At 42.5% G+C, this 21844-nt stretch overlaps 1 protein-coding gene across 1 annotated transcript in view; it reads left to right on the top strand.

Annotated features, from left to right (window-relative positions):
- GABBR2 (gamma-aminobutyric acid type B receptor subunit 2) overlaps positions 1-21844 on the top strand; it is a 292549-nt gene that overhangs the window by 27966 nt on the left and 242739 nt on the right. Inside the window, exon 2 of the mRNA XM_082234271.1 lies at positions 6512-6649. Coding sequence (XP_082090397.1) covers positions 6512-6649 — 138 coding nt within the window. The remainder of the gene's footprint in view (positions 1-6511; positions 6650-21844) is intronic.

The raw sequence follows: 21844 nt of genomic DNA, 5'->3' as shown, positions 1-21844 counted from the left end.
AGGCGCAGTTGCGACGGACCGTGCTTCGCAAGACGAAAAACATTGCAAGACGAAAAGACTCGCGGAACGAATTCTTTTTGTCTTGCGAGGCACCACTGTACTATCAGAATGAATTTGCTTTAGGTTAGAGTCCCTAATTCCAAGTCAAGTATTGTATCCAGTGTAAATTAAAAGGTAAAGGGACCCCTGACCGTTAGGTCCAGTCGTGGCCGACTCTTGGGTTGTGGCGCTCATCTCGCTTTATTGGCCGAAGGAGCTGGCGTACAGCATGGCCAGCATGACCACATGGTGAACCAGAGCAGCGCACGGAAATGCCGTTTACCTTCCCGCCGGAGCCGTACCTATTTATCTACTTGCACTTTTGACGTGCTTTCAAACTGCTAGGTTGGCATGAGCAGGGACCGTGCAACGGGAGCTCACCCCGTTGTGGGGATTCGAACCGCTGACCTTCTGATCGGCAAGTCCTAGGCTCTGTGGTTTAGCCCACAGCATCACTCAAGTCCCCCAGTGTAAATGATTATGTACTAAATACCAGCAAGATGCGTTCCAGGTTGTTCTGTGCCACCTCGATAAGAGTCTGCGATGCCTGAAAAAAAATGTGTGCATTAAGATTCCAAACCTAAATGGACTTTTGCTATTTCCAACCATTTTAGATGTGAAGGGGGTAGTACTTCGTTTTGTGTTCAGTTGCTTTCCTCCACATACCACCTCAGCTCCAGCCAGTGCTTCCAACTTTGGGCTTCTCTTAGGCTCCTCAAGTCTAGATGTCCTTTGCCTGGCTCAAACTTCCAGCACAGCTGCTGCTTCTGCCCTCTTTTCAACACACTGGCTGGTTTCTTTTGGTTGTTCCACCCTCTGGCCTTGATTTTGGATTGAGGCTGCCCTTTTATTTCCAGTTGGGCTCTCTGCAGATAGTCACTTAAACTTTGGGTGGACTTCTCCATCCTTATCAGACCACTATTCTGGTCTAGTGGGATGAAGTAGAATGTCTGCTGACATGGCCGATCAAACCCCACTAGTTCTGAATCTCCTGTGTCTGTATATAAATAAAGTACCTTGCTCCCAGCTCTGCTCTTCTTTGGAAATAATGCAATTTGACAGTTAGCCATTCATTCAGCCACCTGCCAGTCTCTTGTTGATATTTTGTATATAAAAGTCAAATGGTTTATATGTGGTTAACTCATTACATTCAATAGTATGAATTCCTTTATACAGTGGTGCCTCGCAAGACGAAATTAATTCGTTCCGCGAGTTTTTTCGTCTAGCGAATTTTTCGTCTTGCGAAGCACGGGGTCGGAAAAGTTTTGGAAAAGCTTCAAAAATCACCAAAAACCTCAAAAAAGGCTACCACACCGCGTTCTATGAGTTGCTCCTCGAAGTCAAGTCACAACTGTATTAACGGTGTTAATAAAAAGGAAACAAACTTGCAAAAAACGTAATTAAACGCATTAAAAAATCGAAAACATACTCACTCACTGAAACATAAATTGGCAACAGTCAATTGTTGTTGTTTAGTCATTTAGTCGTTTCCGACTCTTTGTGACCCCATGGACCAGAGCACACCAGGCACTCCTGTCTTCCGCTGCCTCCCGCAGTTTGGTCAAACTCATGCTGGTAGCTTCGAGAACACTGTCCAACCATCTCGTTCTTTGTCGTCCTCTTCTCCTTGTGCCCTCCATCTTTCCCAACATCAGGGTCTTTTCCAGGGAGTCTTCTCTTCTCATGAGGTGGCCAAAGTATTGGAGTCTCAGCTTCAGGATCTGTCCTTCCAGTGAGCGCTCAGGGCTGATTTCCTTCAGAAGGAAAGGTTTGATCTTCTTGCAGTCCATGGGACTCTCAAGAGTCTCCTCCAGCACCATAATTCAAAAGCATCAATTCTTTGGCGATCAGCCTTCTTTATGGTCCAGCTCTCACTTCCATACATCACTACTGGGAAAACCATAGCTTTAACTATACGGACCTTTGTTGGCAAGGTGATGTCTCTGCTTTGGTGGCAGTGACCTAGTAGTGCTTTATTCAGCTAAGCAGAATCAGCAGTCAGTTAGTAGCTTCTAAATGGGGACTTTCTCCAAAAGAAAAACTTAGCAAGAAGCGATACATACAAACATTGGTAGAATAGACCAACTATGTTCATAATTGCTATAACCTATTTGAGAATGTTTAAAACAACAACAGCTTGGGGCCTTTTGTAAGGTACTAAGGCATAATGTGAATTGTACTGAAAATTACTTGCTGCAGGACTATGATGGCCGCTTACCCAGTATAAGGTTGGGCTGTGGTGGCGGGCCGTCATGCCAGACCCCCTCCCTCACAGAAGAAAGGCCTCTTCATTTTGTGGCCAGTCACTGAGGATTTCCCACAGCCAGCTGCAAAGGTGGGCGGGATAACCTGCCAAGCCAGAGATTCACCATCCACCAATCAGGAGGCTGCTCCCGATTTAGGCCTGCGATGCCTGTGCTTGGGATGGTTGTAAAGTTTTGATGCTTTTTACAGTGGCTTTATTCATTCATGCTTTGATCTCTCCTTGATTATGTTCTCACAGTGTCCACCCGATTGTACAATATTAGCTAAGTTGCAGAGTAGACAAGGTGTTTTGGAGTTGTTGTTGTTGTTGTTGTTGGTTTACTGTGAAAACATAGATTTTGTAGGGCCACTGGGTTGTGGGTTGGCCGTTTGACCAACCCTGCTTTGAGGACTTAATTAAGAGCCTCTGGTTTGGGCCATCTCCACCACCAATGATTTGTACATATTAGAACACTTCTATGGCAAAACCCCACAGGCAGACTATATTTGTTCACTTCAGTAGTTTCTTATGTTTATGGTGTCTCTCGTTGAAAATTAAATAGTTATTGTCACTAAAATAGGTAACGGAACAAGAAGACACTTATTTGCTTTGAACAATCCTTATCAAGATCCACTATTCACAGAGGCCAAATATTTTCCTTTTGAGGGTTCTTGGCGCTTAGTGATAGCAATCAGTAGTCCCATTATCATTACTGTGAGACTGAAGGTAGAGATTGAAATTTAGAATTAGGTTTGGAAAAAAGAAAAAGAAAGTGTTGAGCTGGGAGTTGTAGAAATCCAGGGAAGAACAATATCTACTTGATCTAAATGAGAAACAGTTATTCCTATTTTTTCATTTAAGCAATTAATCTGCAAAGCTAAGAAACAGCACAAGGTGCAGAGGCAGACTTTTAAGGCTTGCATTTAACAATGATTGGCAGCCCTCAGGTATGTCCTCTATCTTATGTCCTGAAAGTTTATGGGACAGCAAGGGGCCTTGGTGAAATGATAAGAGCTGTGGATTCTTGCTCTTTGTTTTTGAGAAATATGCTCCCCCCCAATTTGCCTCTTAACAGAGAGGCATTGTTTTATGACTTACTTAAATAATAAGGAGGCCATATCTATCAGGGGATACCCATTATATTATTGGTTTCCACTGCCCAAAATTTCTTGCTAGAGTCTGAAACAATACATCAGCAGAACTTTATTCTAAAATGTAATTTGACCTCGTGTCCAGGAACTAGGCTGCTTCTGGAGTGAACATAACTAGGAATGTTGTATTGGAAGAAGGAAGAGTAGTTCCTGTTCTGTTTTGGAGTAAATGAATTATCATATGGCCAGTGCAGATTTAACAGGATTCATCTTAAAACCACAGGTAAAGGGACTGGGAACAAGCATGGTGAACTCAATGATTTCCCCAGTTTGTCTCCTGTCTTTCATGTATCCTCCCCTCCCTCCAGCCACAGGTTTATGTTAGTTTTGACATCAACCATGGTAAATGCTAGCCAGGGTTATTTTGAAAGTAAGACTTGATGCTGGTTAAAACATAGTTAAGAGTGAAATCTACATAGTACTAACCAAGGGTTGACACACCCCTCTTAATCCTAGTTGTGCCAGCATAGTTAAGAATGAACACTACACAGCACTAATTTTACTGTTGACACAATCCTCTTAAACACGGCTAAGGCTGGTGGCATAATTTCTTTAGGATGGGGCAGTTGAATGGAGCTTTCAATCCTCCCAAGTATTTCTGATTCCTTAACCATGGTTAAGGATGTGTGCATGCACACGAAAGCTCATACCAATAACTAACTTAGTTGGTCTTTAAGGTGCTACTGGAAGGAATTTTTTTATCATGGTTAAGGAATTATTTATGTTGCATCTGCACCAGTCTATGGAAGTATGAGGAGTTTGAGTGAGTTGTTTCCCCCCACTTTAGTTGTCTTGTCAGGGAGAAATACTGCTGTGCTGATGTAGAGACCACCCCTAAGGTGCTGGTAAAGATAGTTGAAGCATTGGCTTAATTAAGAATGGTAAGATGCAAATATGTGTTAATTTACTTCAAACACTTTCACAAGAGATACAGGGAAAACACTTTTCCCTTGCTAATGTGTCTGCTTTGAACTTGTTAATATGGTTGTCACAGTATCTAATGTGGGAAATAGCACTGTTTTGAATTCAAAGAGAAGTCCCTACTTATTTGCCTATTTAATCTGAATAATCTGACATATTCACGTTGTCCTCTTTTCTGTGAATGGATATGGCTTAAGCAAAAGCATTAGTGTAATTGCTGAATATGAAACATCTGATCTCCCTGGCCAGCTGGCCTCTCCTGAGGTAAACGGTCTGTGGGGGGGTGGGGGTGGGGGTGGGGAGAGAGACAGAGACAAATCTGAACATATTATTTTGTGAATCACAACAATGTGGTTCCTTTTGACATCACAGGTTGTAATTAGGCTGGCCTGAAAAAGAGGACAGGGTTCCTGCGCATTTAATAGCTGTACAGAAGAGAGAATTTCAGCAGTTATAGCTTGACATGCTAGCTGCACTTTCTGAAATCCCCTCATCTGCACAGATGTTAAAGGCGCAGGAGTCCTGTCCTGTTGCACCAGGACAACCTAAAACTAATAGAGATTGGACTACTAAAGTGAGGTGACTGATTTAATTAGACACATTAAATTATTATTTTTGTTACTTATTCACTACATTATCAAATCATATTGAGTAGTAAAAAATATTTTGGATGAGATGGAAGAGTTACATGGATGCGAGCATTGCTACTACAACTGTTTCAGGTTGTGTATATTTAATTTTTCATTCCACGTGGGGCTATTCCACACATTACAGATTTATTCCTGAGCCGACACACAAAAGAGAGCTGCAGCCAGTCTTAGCTCTCTGATGTATGTGCATGAATGACTCGCATTGTTTTCCAGCACCTGTTGATCATCTTTATGTTTTAAGTGTGTGCTTAAATCTCTGGAATATGATTCAGGAGAAGCAATGTGTGAAGAAACTCATATATTGGTAGCACAGAACACGAAGTAGCGGCTCTTGCAGACATTAAAGCACGGTTGGATAATCCTTCTGCATTAAGTGCATTTTTCAATGAGTGGCTGCACCAGATCTGTCAGCTTCTGACACGTCAGGTGGATATAAATTGTCCTGAGCTCATATCAGAACCAGAATAATGGTGCTTAACTTTATCAGTGCTGAAATTAGTGCAGTCTGCACTGTAACGGAGTACAGTCTTTTTGGAATCCTATTTGCACCTAGCCTAAAGAAACTTTTCTGTATTCTGTTAAAATGATGACATTTAAAATTTTCAGCGAGCTACCTGCAGCTTCCTAACTTCAAGATCTTTTGCCTGAGATGTAGGTCAGCTGTAACGTTTGGGTTAAGGGTTTTGAGGGCAGAGGGGTGCGCTTTTCTTCTCCTTGTTTGGGCTATGGACGAAGGTAAAGTCTGTGCAGGAAGGAGTTGTGGCCATATTGGTGATGGCTCCTGTGTCTCTGTCCACTTGCAGTTTGGTCATTCTTCTCCGTTGATAGTGAGATGATGCCCCAAAGGCATCTGGGACATTATTTTGCATTTTATGCCCTAACACCTCACCCAGCTACAGACAGGACATAAGAACTGTTACAGCAAAAGTCTGAAGAGAGTGTCCTTCAGCCTGAAGCAGCATTGAAAGTGCTATGGAAACCAGCAGTGGAGGAAAACTTGGGGGTGGGGGTGGGGTTTATTTTGATGGATTCTGGTTACACAATTAAATTGATCGTATAGAACTTGGCTTTTTACGTGCCTATTCTCTGCCTGTTCCTTTGTTTAATTTATTTACTCATCAAATTCCTATTACATCCTTAATCCGAGGATCGCAGGGTAGTTTACAATATAAAAATACAAAAATGCATAACTAGTAACAAAAAAATAATATGCAAAACTAGTAACAAATAAAAACAATACCTCCCCAAGGTATGATGTGGTAGTGAAATGGGCAGTGTTGACCTTTAGTTGTGAAGTTGAGATTTCAATTTTAGTACGTGGAAGGGCAAGCTACAGCCATTTGCATCAGTACCTTTCAAAGTGACCAATAGGAACACTTTAAAGTTTCTTGTTTGTTGAGTATTGTGCTGCATCTTTGTGGTTTATTATGCTAAATCCTTAACTTGGATGTTGCCAATACAAAATTGCATTTAGTGATTAAGCTATTTTTGTTTCTCCCCTTCAGTGTGACAATGCAAAGGGACTTAAAGCCTTCTATGATGCAATAAAATATGGACCTACACACCTAATGGTTTTTGGTGGAGTATGTACAACCGTAACATCCATCATTGCTGAATCCCTAATAGGATGGAATTTGGTACAGGTAAGAACAACTCCTTATAGATATGTTGATTGATACCTTTAAAATGTTAGGTTGTTCTTTGGAAAACTATGTAGATGTTTTTATTATTAATAGTTCTGCACTGGGTTGAGCAGTCCTTAGGCTTGTATGAGCTGCTTTTCACAAGAACCTAAAGGTCTACTGACAGGAAACAGTGACTGGGATGGAGTCAGAATCTAAATGGTGGCTCAAGGAACCAGGGGGTGCACTCATGTGCCGCAGTCCAGGAGAGTGGGCGGCAGCCTTGCCACTCACCCCCCTCTCTCTGATGGAGCTGCAGGGCTGGGCATGAAGAAGCAGGTTTTTTAAATCTATTTTTTGTCTTTTGGAATCTCAGTACCTACAATCCCTAGAAGAAAAGCTTGGTTTTTTTATTGACAGTTATCTTAAACATTTTCTTCAATTGGTTATAAATCATTTCCCAGAAAACCTTTACTCTCTTACCAGACCACCACATATGGTAAAAAAATAACTTTTTTTCTTTACATTGCCAGCATGTGTTTGCTTTTGATTTATACATTTTTGCCAATCTGCTAGGAGTTAAATACCATCTACACATTATTATCGTCTATTATTTGATTATTGATGTAAACTTCTAAAATGTATTTTGGATAGTTAAGTTTTTACCTCTATCTTCAGTATATTTTATTTTATTCTATTGCTATGGCTAGTGGCATATGCAAATAAAGATTCTTCTGATTCTACATCATTATCATGTAGTTTTCTTTTAGTGTATAACATGCTGTAAACTTAAGATCTGCATTCCATAACTTCTCCCATGCAGCCATTTCAGTATTATGGGATATACAGTGGTGCCTCGCAAGACGAAAAGAATCCGTTCCGCGAGTCTCTTCGTCTTGCAGTTTTTTCGTCTTGCGAAGCAAGCCCATTAGCGGCTTAGCGGCTTAGCGCTATTAACGGCTTAGCAGGTTTAGCGGATCAGCTGATAAGCGGTTTAGCGGCTTAGCGGATCAGCTGTTAAGCGGTTTAGCGGATAAGCTGTTAAGCGGTTTAGCGGATCAGCTGATAAGCGGCTTAGCGGATCAGCTGTTAAGCGGCTTAGCAGCTTAGGATCAGCTGATAAGCAGCTTAGCGGCTTGGGGAAAAGGGGGGGAGGAAAAAAACTCCCGCAGGAACTCGCAAGACATTTTCGTCTTGCGAAGCAAACCCGTAGGAAATTTGTTTTGCGAAGCACCTCTAAAATGGAAAACCCTTTCGTCTAGCGGGTTTTCCGTCTTGCGAGGCATTCGTCTTGCAGGGCACCACTGTATCTCTTGCCCAGTGAATCATGGCCAACTTCACCTGCTCGCCTTTGTCTCCTATTCTAATAATAGTTTGTACATTTTGGAAATAATTTTATCATTATTCCTTAGTAACTCTCTTTCAAATTGCGAGGTTTGATTTAAAAAAAAATCATTTTATCCGCCTTGAAAACTTCTTTGATTTGAAAATATTGTAAACAATCTATTACTTGTCGATCTAATTCTTCAAACTTCTTAAATGTTATTTCCCAGTCCTTTTCTGTTAATAAATCCCTGTATGTCGCCCAATCCCCCCCACATTCCCATTTTTCACTGATATTGCTTTGAGTGGGGAAAGCCACCATGGTTTATTTCTTTCTAACAAATTTTTGTATTTCTCCCATACCTTGTACAAATTTCTCTTAATAGTATGATTTGTAAAACTTTTGTGTACTTTAGCTTTTAAAAGTCCTTCTAAGTTCAAAACCTGTGTATTATTCAATGTCAACCATTCCTTTAACCAGCAAAGACAGGATGCCTCATAATATAATCTTAAGTCTGGCAGGGAGAAGCCACCTCTTTCCTTCAAATCCACTAGTAATTTATATTTTATTCCTGGTTTCTTTCCCTGCCAGATAAATCTCATAATATCTCTTTGCCATTCCTTGAAGCATCCTGTGTTGCCGATCATTGGAATTCTTTGAAATAAAAATAACATTTTTGGTAGTGCATTCATCTTTATGGCTGCTATTCTTCCCAAATTCATCCTTCCCCAACTTGGAAGTGTTGGAAGTGTTTCTCTGAATCTCTTTTCATACTTTTTCGTTATTGTCCTTATAAACATTAATATGCTTGGGCATTATCCACACTCCTAAATATTTGACCTTTGTCTAATTGTGTTGTCTTTTCCTATCCTGAGGAAAGATTTGGAACTCAGAAGGGCATATTTTAAAGGTCTAACAGCCTATATTTCCATGCTTTCCTTTGCTGAATATTTTGTGATTTTAAATCTCTGCTGGGAGGTTCTCTCACCAAAGATTATTTGCCCCTACTTGGATCTTAACCATTCTTAATAATAATTATATTATTTGTACCCTGCCCATCTGATTGGGTTGCCCCAGCTACTCTGGGCAGCTTCCAGCATATAAAAATATATAATAAGAAACATTTTTTTTAAAAAAATCCTTATACAGGGCTGCCAATAGTAATAATTCCATGGCATCCAGGGAATTTTCCTTTCTATACACAGTACCTATTTTTTCCTTGAACCAACAGTTACCTCTGCTATCACTGCCATTTGGCATTGCTAAACAGAAGCCTTCTTATAACTATGGCCAGTTTGTATCTTGTGGGAAATGGAGGTGTATTAAAATGCCCGTGTCCTAGATATTCACAATTCATAGGGTATATGGTACTGTAAGTCTGTGATTCTTGCTGTGGGCTTGCATAAGTAGGCCTTGACTACCTTCAATTTATTTTAGGGTCCCAGTATGTAGGAAGCCATAGTTACCGGTACCTTAACATAGTGCCCTAGAAGTTAAATTACTACCTGGCAAATGTCTGTTACCTGTTAGGAATTATACTGTCAGTCCAACGTTATGAATGACTACAAAAGACATGAGAACTGGGAGTTCTTAAACCTTTGTGACTGATGCGGCATCAATGAATATATAAATTTGACAGACGATGTGACGTGATGGTGATATTGCCATAGCAATGCAGCCTTAATTGCACAATTATGTATCAAGAACAGACGAAGGACAAATCCTGCATACTCACGAGGCTGCATCTTCTTGAAAACTGATATTGCAGCATACTGGCAGATTTTAGCACACGATGACGGCATCCAGATACGACAGATACAACATAGTGATCTTGCTGGGAGGGTGGGGAACCCTGATCGGCAGGGAAAAGAGCTAAAAGAAGGCAATGGAGATGTAACAAAGGATGTTTTTGAAGTGCATTGATAACATGATACTGAAAAGTTGGAGAAAGAGTAGCTGGTTAAGCTACCTCTAGCATTAAATTGCTGAAATGCATGCAGCTTTGAATTGTGGTCTTTACCTAGCCTCTTCATTTGGAAGTGCTATACAGTAGTAGGATTGTAGCAATGAGAGAGGTGGTTTTCTTTTTATTTTGCAGTGCAGGGACTTAACTCCTCAGGGATATTCCAGGCTGTTCCCTGAATGTTAGATTCTTTTTAAAGTCTCTTTTCTCTTACTGATGGGCATTCAAGATGAAAATACGCAGACAGTATTCTGCTCAGTTACTTCCAAGAAATAAGTCTGCTCTTGACTTCCAATTTTGTGGTGAATAAGCCCAAAGGCACGGGGATATCATTCACATTTTTTTGTTAAATAACAGTGCATTTTGAAATTACTTAAAAGGCTAAAATTATTTACTACGTCAAATTAATTTTTGTCCTATTTGAATCTTGGCCAGTGCTTCCACGAATGCAGATGTGGTAGAAACTATGAACGTCAACTGCCCATGAGTTTCCACATTCAGGCATGTGTGAGAAAAAGCTTGTGTCTCCATGTCACATTAAGAAAGAGAGGTGAGGTGAGCTGGGGAGCTTGTTGTATATTTGACAACAGAAAATCACTTCCCTTCTAGACCAAGCTGGGCCATACCTATTCATCTGGAAAGTCGGCTAGAAATACCCATAGCCAACTATTGTTATTTTGCAGTTAATGCTGAGAAACTAGGTTGCTGCCAGTTGGGATACAGCTTAATAAATGCTTAGTAATAAGTAGTGGCTTGATATGTGACATTGTGGGGCTACGGTTTTGAGAAATATAAGCTCATAGCTCCCTGGGGCATGCAGAACAAGTTGTGTAGTTCTTGGACTCCTGGCTAGTACTTCCATAAATGTCTGAAATGGTTGCTGGTTCTTTGGTTTATGATACCCTTTTTTTAAAAAAAGTTTATAATCTGTTTTTATGGAGTGTTATATTTAGCTTAAGGATGAGAGAGGCATTTCCTGTTCTTGTAGAAGTCTAAATAAAATGGAGCCAGTAGGCAGGGGAAGCAAATCTGAGCTTGGAGGGATCATTTGCTGCCTATAAAACACAGCTAGGAAGGAAAGGAGGTGAATCTGTGCTTTGCAGCTCCCCCCCTTCCCTTTTTCAAGAACAGATATCTGGCAACAGTAATTTGGAGGAGGGAGACCTCAGAGCTGCTTGGTTCCTTTGACAGGGTCTACGCCCCTGTTAAATAGGTTACCTTATGGCTTCATCATAGCAGTACTGTGCAAACCCACTGGGAGTTCTAACCTGACTGATGTACAGATGTACAGAAGGGCAGCTGGGAAAGCATTCACAAAGTGCGTTCATTTCTGCAACATCATGGCCCTTGGTGTTAATAGAGATCCTTCACAGAAGTTGTTAAAGTTGACAAGGTAACAGTGCTATTTCTCTGCCTGCCATCGTGCTAGCCTTCCACATCTTTAGAAAGTTAGCAGTTATATAGTCTTTGCTGCCGCTTAAAAACAGCTGTTAACTCTGTGACAAAATGTGCCTGCCGTCTGCCTGTAGTAATTCATTAGACATTGGAAATAACGTTGACACATGGTTGTATTTGTCACAAAGACTAAGTTCTGATAAAAATAAAATGTCTGTTCTTTTGTGCCTACTGTCTGTATCACTGCCAATGAACTGTAGCTTGAACTCAAGGCGACATTGGTGGATTATTTGGAAAGGTAATGGGTTGAGTCTTCAGCTATTGACTCAAGGAAATGAGGGAGCAAGTGCATGGTTCATGGCTTGAGCCCACCCTTAAATCCAGAATGTTAGCCTTTGGAGGGATGAAGGTCAGACTACCAATATCAGGGCTTCCTTAGTACAGTGGTACCTCGGGTTAAGAACTTAATTTGTTCTGGAGGTCCGTTCTTAACCTGAAACTGTTCTTAACCTGAAGTACCACTTTAGCTATTGGGGTCTCCTGCTGCCACCGCACCACCGCCGCATGATTTCTGTTCTCACCCTGAAGCAAAGTTCTTAACCTGAGGTACTATTTCTGGGTTAGCGGAGTCTGTAACCTGAAGCATCTGTAACCAGAGGTACCACTGTACTGTGAGGGTAAACACTTGCTGTTGAGTGTGCACTCCAGGAATTAATGGCAGGCATATTCCTCCCCTCCCCGCCAGCTGTGAGCAGCATGACATAGTGAAATGGCCAGTGTTGACCTTTAGTTGTGAAGTTTCATCTGCTTGATATGCCTTATCAATCTCCTTACTCTCTGCCTGGGTGCTGTGGTTTGTAAATAAGCAAATGTGTGGATGTTGTTGTCTTCTTCTTTGGCAATCACTCATAGCCGAGTAAGATTGTCTTCCGTGAACATAATCTTAACAGTGAGTCCGTAAGTGACTGTGGAAGCCAATTCTGAATCCACACACCCTTCCACAGTGGGGTCATAGGTTTCCTGGCGAGAGTTGATCACGGTGACGGTTTGCCAAACGTGCCTTCCTTGGAGACCTTTTCTAGCCCCACCCCTTTATGAGGTGAGCAGAGTGGATCCTAAATAGGACTGCTCAGTCATGGATACAGCTGCCGAGCTGCTCAACTGCCTCATTCCTTGAGTCAGAACAACTGAATCTGTATCCACTGCCCATTAGGACTAGGGGCTTCCAGATTTCACGGTCCTGCCCCCGTTACCATTTGCCGATTGCCATGGGACTTTTTTGGGTTTGGGATGGGTTTTTGGAAGATGCCTGCATGTGAATTTGTGTTTTGTGTATAGATCAGTGCACGCTGACCAATGCACATTCACAGTAAGGCTCTATTCCGATGGCATGAGTATCATGAAGACTGGTACATTCTTATCTGCTGCTGCCTCCATCCACCTTCAGAGCTGTTGTAACATGCCTCTTGTTATCTTCCTCCTGTTCTGCTGTTGAGGACTTCTTGGATCATTCTTTGTCTAGCTCCTCCCCTTTGACCTTACTGCCTTGGCTGACCCTGCTTGGAGTACAGTACTCCCGATGGCTTTGCTCACAAGGGTCATAAGAACGTGCAAGCCCATTCACCACAACAAGGTGAGCGAGTGAGGTGTGTGATGTAATGGGAAGTAATACAAGCGCCATAGTATCAGGTCTACCTTGTGTCAAATGGAAGAGTAAGGCAAAAATGAAGCAAATGGTTATCATAACACCAAAATCTACGTGATGGTCAGATGAGTGAGAAGATCTGAGCTGGAACCTTTGGTACCAGTCAGGCAGTACTAATTCACACGCTCTGACGTACTGTTGTTAAGAGATGACTGTCTTGCCTGGCCTCCCTATAGCTTCCTCCTATGGCCATAGCTTGGTACCTACACGTAGGTAGAGCTTTCACCTGGTTCAGGATCCTCTGCAGGCACAGTGAATGCAAGAGAAACAGATAGCTGGGTTTGTTTGTTTGTTTGTTTGTTTGTTTGATGGAGGAAGATGTAGGCTGGTCAGAGTAGAATCCAGCATTGTTTAGCGAGGATGGCATTCTGTTGACAAAGTTATGCCAATGAAATGAGAATAACAAGGCTGTTTTAGGAACACGGGAGTGCTCCTGTAGTTGTGGCGAGTAGCAAAAACATGGTTTCACCCTTTATAAGCCTAAAATTCTAAACAGGCATGGATCAAGTTTCCCAAAGATTCCCCATGCAGCACACTAGGTGTTTCATACAGCAATACAGAACCGTCCTCATCATCTGGAGAATTGCCTGAAAGACCAAGAAAAAATGTGAATGCCTGGAGCATAGGTTGTAAGGAACCGCAACTTGTGACACTACACAACATCATTTCTGATCCCGGGGCATGTCTGTTAAAGCACCAACCTTAGATTCCAATTTCCTGTGTGTTTGTGGAGGCTGAGCCAAAATAGTGTTCTGTAGTCTAATAAGTTGTAAAAGGGTAAGCCTAATTGGGTAACTGAATTTCAGAATTGTGGCCCTAGGCTTTAAAATCCGAAAATAGTTCAAGACTAGTAATAATTTAGGGTTGTGTTTTGTGTCATATTTGTGTAATTGCCTGTAAATATGTAACTGTTAAGTGAAAATGTGTTTTGTTGCAACTAGACTATGAAAAATCTAAAGTGGTAATTTGTATAATGGATTAGGCTGTTGTTTAAACAGGCGAAAATCTCCTTGGAGGTCAGCGCCCAAGTGAGTCTTGTCCACCTGTGTGTCATTTTGACACCAGCCTGCAATCCTATACACGCTTATCTAGGAGTAAGTCCCATTTTAAACAATGTGGCTGGCATCTGAGGGGTCAGGTATAGGATTACACTGCAAAGGAGTTAAAATTTATTTATTTAGTTGGTCTGCAGACCATATAAGCGTGCAATAAAACTGAATTTATTTATGTGAAGCATTTTTATCTTACTCCTTGGTCAAAGAAAGCTGTCAGAGTAGCTTACAAGCATCAGAAGTTATTCCGAGCCCTCAAGTTTACAATCTAAGACGCAACACAAAAGGAAAAGGGTATTGGGAGGGAAGAGGGTTGGGGGAAGAAAATAAAAGCGAGACACTGTTCCTTAATTACAGTGTTTTTAAAATGACTAGCTGAAATGGAAAGATTTCAAGGAGAGCAGTCAAATGTTGCTACCCTTTCAACAGAGGAACTGTGGACCCTTCTCCTGTAGCCTGATGGAAGGCTGTGGCGATGTAACACTTCAGAGTGACTGGGGAAACCCAGCCAGATGGGTGGGGTATAAATAATGAAATTTATTATTATTATTATTATTATTATTATTATTATTATTAATTACATAAAAAGAATACACTTAATATGCCACATAAAAGAGTAAAAATTGCGGGTGGGGGGAGGGAAATGTCAAAATGAATACCGTATTTTTCGCCCCATAAGACGCACTTTTCCCCCTCCCAAAATGAAGGGGAAATCGGGGTGCGTCTTATGGGGCGAATGCCTGCAAGCCTCGCGCGCCCGGCAGGAGGTCCCACCGGGTGCGCGAGGCTTGGGGCGGCAGCCTGTCGCCCGAAGCACGGGGAGCCCTCGGAAGGGCTCCCCCTGCTTTGGGCGAGTGTCTGCAAGCCTCGCGCACCCGGCAGGAGGTCCCACCGGGTGCGCGAGGCTTGGGGCGGCAGCCTGTCGCCCGAAGCACGGGGAGCCCTCGGGAGGGCTCCCCCTGCTTCGGGCGAGTGTCTGCAAGCCTCGCGCACCCGGCAGGAGGTCCCACCGGGTGCGCGAGGCTTGGGGCGGCAGCGGACTGCTTCCGCGCACCTAGAAGCTTGGGGCGCGCTGAGCTCAGCACGCCCCAAGCTCCTGGTGTAGCGCAGCGATCCGCTAGCCCTCGGACAGCCCCGCGGCTCTCCCAAGGCTAGCGGACTGCTTGCCGGCACGCAGAAGCTTGGGGCGCGCTGACCTCAGCTCGCCCCAAGCTTCTGGATTAGCGCAGGGGTCCGCTAGCCCTGGGAGAGGCGCCCGGCTCTCCCACGCTAGCGGAGACCTTGCCAGCACGCAGAAGCTTGGGGCGCGCTGAGCTCCACACGCCCCAAGCTCCTGGTGTAGCGCAGCGCACCTGGGGGGAAAATAATTTTTTCCCCTTTATTTCCCCCCAAAAAATCTAGGTGCGTCTTATGGGCCGGTGCGTCTTATGGGGCGAAAAATACGGTATATGCCCTCAAAACTCTCCAGCAGCTAACTGGGCTGCAAATATATTTCCCTGAGACTAGAAGGTTTTACATGAAAAACAAAAACTACCTGCCCTCCGTCATATATTATTTCCATGTAATAGGATTCTCCCTGCAAACCCCCCCCCCCCTGCAATTTTCCAGTACTTCATGTTCTTTAGGAAAATTGTGAAATAAGGGCATACAACTTATAAAATTATTTAAAACTATCCCTGAATTCCTCTCTTCCCAGCTACTTCTGCGATTATTTTAATTTGGGTATAACTGTAAACTGGTTGTGGTTGTTGTTGTTGTTATTGGTTCCTATTGATTTATTGGTTTGTTCGTTGCTTGTACAGGATATTTTGTTTTTTTAATGTTTGATGCTTTGTTGTGTTTTCATACATGTTGCAAGCCATCCAGAGTGGCTGCGAAACCCAGCAAGATGGACGGGATATAAAATTTTAAAAATATTATTATTATTATTAATTTCCTTTAAAAAAATTATGCATATTAGCTGGTTAACAAAAGTAGCATTCCATCAGTTAAATTCCCCTAAACATCAAACACAATTCCTCCCATAAATGAGAATAATCAACACATTTAGCAAACCTTTCACTAACTAATCCCTATCGCTTAAATATCAGCAACAGAAAAATACATTAATATAAAAACATGTTGCAGTTTAAGCCAATTAAATTAATCAAAGTCTATTAAAGTAATGCAGTAAAACAGCAGAGTACAAGTGCCCTAATCTCAATCAGCATAACAGCAACAGAAAATGATCTGACATCTTCAGTCCCTGAAAGCTCCATGCCAAGGCAATGGATGAATACAAATAACTGACAACAGCTTATCTCTCACCTGGGCTGCCTTGCCTCCTAGGACATTCTCCAACATGGACTTCTTCTCTCACCAAGGAACTGAAAATCAATATAGTTTGCATCAAAAGGAATGGGGCTCTCTAGGTGCCTCCTATCCAATGGTTTTGTCTTCTTAGATCACGAATTTCAGCTTCACTATGAGAGGAGCATTCTGTTCCCTGGGCAGTGGTCTGGGTGCCTGAGGCTTTATTTAGGTTTAAAGACTGTCTCAAGGGAAATCTAAAAAAATGTAGTATAAACACTGTCAACTGGGAAATACTGGCCTGCGAGGACTGCAGTTGGAGAACAGCCTTTACCAAAGGTGTCATGGGCTTTGAAGACACTCAAACTCAGGATGCAAGGGAGAAATGTGCTAAGAGGAAGGCACGCTTGGCAAATCCACACCGTGATCAACTCCCACTCGGAAACCAATGTCCCCACTGTGGAAGGACATGTGGATCCAGAATTGGCCTCCACAGTCACTTACGGACTCATTGTTAAAACCGTGTTTATGGAAGACAATCTTACTCGGCTACGAGTGATCGCCAAAGTAGAAGAAGATTTTGTCTCACAAACTGACCCCTTGCAAATAGGAGAAGAAATCTTCAACATAGTTAGCATTAGCTAACAGTACAGTGGTACCTCAGGTTAAGTACTTAATTCGTTCCGGAGGTCCGTACTTAACCTGAAACTGTTCTTAACCTGAAGCACTACTTTAGCTAATGGGGCCTCCTGCTGCCACTGTGCCGCCAGAGCACAATTTCTGTTCTCATCCTGAAGCAAAGTTCTTAACCTGAAGCACTATTTCTGGGTTAGTGGAGTCTGTAACCTGAAGCGTATGTAACCTGAAGCATATGTAACCTGAGGTACTACTGTAAAGATTTCATACTTAAGCAGGGAAGAAGAAGAAAAAGAAGAGTTTGGACTTGATATCCCGCTTTATCACTACCCGAAGGAGTCTCAAAGCGGCTAACATTCTCCTTTCCCTTCCTCCCCCACAACAAACACTCTGTGAGGTGAGTGGGGCTGAGAGACTTCAGAGAAGTGTGACTGGCCCAAGGTCACCCAGCAGCTGCATGTGGAGGAGCGTAGACCCGAACCCGGTTCACCAGATTACAAGTCTATTGCTCTTAACCACTACACTACACTGGCTAAGGGTTTCACAAACGGCCTATTCCTGTTTTCCACCTGCCATGACTATTTTGTCTAAGGATGGAGACAGATCTATGTAATACAGTGGTACCTTGAGTTAAGTACTTAATTCGTTCCGGAGGTCCGTTCTTAACCTGAAACTGTTCTTAACCTGAAGCACCACTTTAGCTAATGGGGCCTCCTGCTTCTGCCGCACCACTGGAGCACGTTTTCTGTTCTCACCCTGAAGCAAAATTCTTAACCTGAGGTACTATTTCTGGGTTAGCGGAGTCTGTAACCTGAAGCATATGTAACCCAAGGTACCACTGTATCTATATTTTATATTCCCCAAATGGTGGGGCAACCATTGATGTAACCTGAAACCTGCCTATCTCCTCACAGAGTCTCATTTGCAAGTCTGCAAACTCCTCCCAACACTCCAGTTTGAGATTGGCCAGATATAGACTTCATGGCTTTACCATTAGCCCCCTCCCGTCCACTTTGTTTACCAGCTAGCCTGATGATGTGGTGAACTTGAAAGTGTGCACAGTGTTGCGTGACGTTTTGGTTGGTGAGGAAGGTACCACCTTCACAGACTTGTTTTGAGTGTCGGGCCCAATGAGCAGAGAAGCTGGTTCCTGAAAATCAGTTGTCTAAATCTCCTCGCCTCCTCACAGTTATCTTAAGACATGCTTCCTCTTTCTGTCAGGGGTTCTTATCACCATCAACAATACTGATAGCTTTTGTGCCAGGTTGCTGCAGCAGCATGAAAGCACAGACCATTTGCACAGAGAGTAATTAGTTAAGGCCTAATCTCCTACAGCTGTGTGAAATGGAACCTGTAGGTGATTGACAAAGATGCATGGTGATCTATCCTGTGATTTAGGGAATTAGGACCGAGCAGAGGCCAGAGCAAGCCCTAGGTGGTGGAGGAGAGAAAACAAAAAGGAAAGCTTAGGTAACTAGGGTAAGGGGCAAACAGTTAGCTCATGGCTTAATAGGGTGGGATCCACAGCAACAGGAATAAATACCAGGCTTTTCTTTCAAGTGGGGTGGGAAAGGAACGGGTAGGGAGTGATGAAGAAGTCAGGGAGTCCTACGAACTGGAGAGAGAGGGGGAGAGAGACAGAAACGCTGTGGTCCAGGCTGACCCTGAAAGTGGAAGGCCTTCCAATAACCTGCAGATTTCACCTGTTAGGAGCAGGGGCCCTGAGAGGAAGTCCTTTCCTGGTACAGTGGTACCTTGGGTTACAGACGCTTCAGGTTACAGACTCTGCTAACCCAAAAATAGAACCTCAGGTTAAGAACTTTGCTTCAGGATGAGAACAGAAATCGCGCGGTGGCAGCGGGAGGCCCCATTAGCTAAAGTGGTACCTCAGAACAGTTTCAGGTTAAAAATGGACCTCCAGAACAAATTAAGTTCTTAACCCGAGGTACCACTGTATCTCCAAACAAAGTCAGATGGCTTTTAGAAGTCATTGTCTTTTCTGCCCTTGGATCAGGAACTAGACAAGGAAATAATGTGAGGCAACTTAAGTTACAGTGTCCATCTTTGAAACGAACTCTAAATTGAACACAAACATGTTAAAATCTGTCTTTGTATTCTCTAATCTGCATCCATCAAACATATCGCCCCACTTTGGACTACATCTGAGGTTGAGGAACTCCTGTTTAAACAGCTGAGATCGAACCGTGTTTATAATCCTGGCACGTTGACTAACCACAGTTTAAACTAGCTCAAATGTCTCGCAAGTGGCTTTGGTGCAAGCTAACATGCTTTGATTGTTCTAGCAAGCTGTTAGTGTGCTTGCATTTCAGGAACTATATGAATTTCAAAATGGGTCATTTGATGGAAATAAATGGTTTAGATTGTGTGTGTGTAAAACAGAGAAAGAGAGAGATTTAAATTGTGTTAATTCAAATCAATCCACCCTGAGCAAGAGCCATTAAAAAAAAAAAAGGATGTACTGAAGGGTCAGTTGAGTTTCCTGGCAGCCGGGATTGTGGAAGGAAGTCTGAATGTTTCTGGCCAGACTGATTCAGAACTTGACTTACTGTTAAAAGCAATGAAAATTCTCCTGTAAAAGATATGGAATACTGTGAAAGGAGCTAGAATAATCTTCCAGCTGTCTTTAAAAACTTATGGGTGGGAACTGAGGTCAAGTAGGTCTCATTCCCCAACATTTTAAATCTGAAAATGAAATCATTGAGTGTGTGACGTCCTCATTTCTAAGTATCCAAAAATTCTTAAGAAAGTTGCTCTATAGTAACTGGATTAAATGTCACAGATACCCCATGCCACCCATCCTTGTCCTAGGATCCCGTTTTTCTGAGCTGATGTTTGCTGTTTTTTATGCTTGCAAGAGTGTTGAGATCTCCATTTTCAGTGTAAATCAACAAAGGAAATATTTACTGAAATGGCCTTCTGCTACATCTTGTGTTAATGTCTACAGTGGTACCTGGGTTTGCATACGTCTTGGTTTGCATACGTTTTGGATCACAAACACGTCAAACCTAAGGCCACCAGATTTTTCTCAATGAATCTGGGGACACTTTTCAACTTCAATGGATTTTGTATGGGGAATGATTTGTAAATCCGGGGACAGTCCCTGGGAAACAGGGACATCTGGTAACCTTAGTCAAACCCGCAAGTGCGTGTCCCGGTTTGCAACCTTTTTTGGGATTACAACCCATTTATTTATTTTTTGGATTACGAACAAATGTTTTTGGGAGGCCCCATTGGCGGAAGCGCGCCTTGGGTTACAACCTGTTTTTGTTTACAAATGGACCACCAGAATGGATTATTATGGTTGTAAACCAATGTACCACTGTATGCTGTAACAGGAGAGGTGAAGAAAACACAATGCTTCCTGTGATAGAGTTACATTTAAAATAAAAACAAGTTTCTATAGCTTAGCGATAAGTTTGCGGATGTGTGCGAATTGCTTGCTGAAATCTCAGAGGGAGAAGGATTTGTGGGGAGGGGTGTTCAGTGCTCTGTATAGCTCCTTCCCTATTGATAGCAAAACCAGAATAAATTGAGCAAAAATTAATCAGAATTTGCTCAGTTTGCATCATTTAGCCATAGTGTATAATTCAACTTTGCTCAGTGACGTATTGGGATTGCCTGGGTTCATCACTTTGATTAAGCTTTTGCCCGAGTTTCATCTTCTTGCAGAGGAGGCAGTTCTGCAAAGAGAATCCTAATTCAGTGACAAGAGAGCATGACAATGAATACTGCCTGTCTGCTTTCTCTCTCACTGCTGACAACAGCATACTTTTCTCTGCCTCTTTAGCTCCTAGAGTAGTAATTTTGGATAGGGCTGCATTCAATTTCTCTTTATTGCTTTCAGGAGAGGAACTATCTAAAGAGTCTATTACTCATTGTTCTCTAACAATATTGCTTGTGTGCTGTGCAGGGTTCCTAAATTGCAATTGAACTAAAACAGTGCTCACACAGAATCATTAGTAACATTATGAGGAATAAGTACATGAAAACCACTTGTTTGCTGTTCTGTGGTTTTGATGGGCATAAATGGAAAGGAGGTCAAGGGTAGTGTGCTTGCATGCCATGAAATGAAAACGCAGGGACAGGCTTGCAGACTGTACAATCTGTTCTCTTGTGCAAGCCCCCTACAAATGAAAAAAAAACCTATGTGATTATATTAGTGGCTGGTCTCCAGACATCTTAAGTGGCAGAGTAGTTCCTGTTTTTTTTTCCGTGGCACTTCAGCAGAAGAATGCCCCAGTAGATGGCACCAAGATTGACAGGGGATCTTATTAAAATTCAGGTATTCATTTCCCCATGTCAGACTGGCTGAATCTCGGAGCTGCAAAGAGAGCTATTGCTTCAGCAATGGAGCAACTTAGACTAGGAGCTTGTATAGAAGCTGGAGGCTGCACCTCTTCCTGACTTTCAGTCAGGACCTGGGCTGGATCTACACTGACCTGTTTAACGTTATTAGAATGATATTAGATATGTTGTTCTAAAACATCACAGGACATACTTGTAAATTAAACTGGTTTTTTTTACCTTTTTGTCAAAAGACTGTCTCTCTGCTGGTGGTTGCTCTGCTGTGCCCTCTGCTGTCACGTTTTAGTAACACATTATGAACATTAAAAGTAGGACGTCATGTGTCAGCAAAACCCTTCCTTAACTCTTCCTTAATGTTAAAAACCATACGTGTAGATCTGCCCCCTGATCTAAGCAGAATCGCTTCCCTCCTCACGTGCAGGTAGCTGGTCACTACAGGAGTGTCTCTGAAGTTCCTGCCTGGCTACTCTGGTCTTGTAGGAGATGGTTGTGTGTGTGTATCTGAGAGTCAGCTAGGAAAATGCAG

The sequence above is a fragment of the Podarcis vaucheri genome (genome assembly GCF_965113315.1).
Source record: "Podarcis vaucheri genome assembly, chromosome: 8".
NCBI classification, from domain to species: domain Eukaryota; kingdom Metazoa; phylum Chordata; class Lepidosauria; order Squamata; family Lacertidae; genus Podarcis; species Podarcis vaucheri.
The sequence above is the reverse complement of the archived record's forward strand: the minus strand, read 5'-3'. Positions and strand labels throughout refer to the sequence as shown.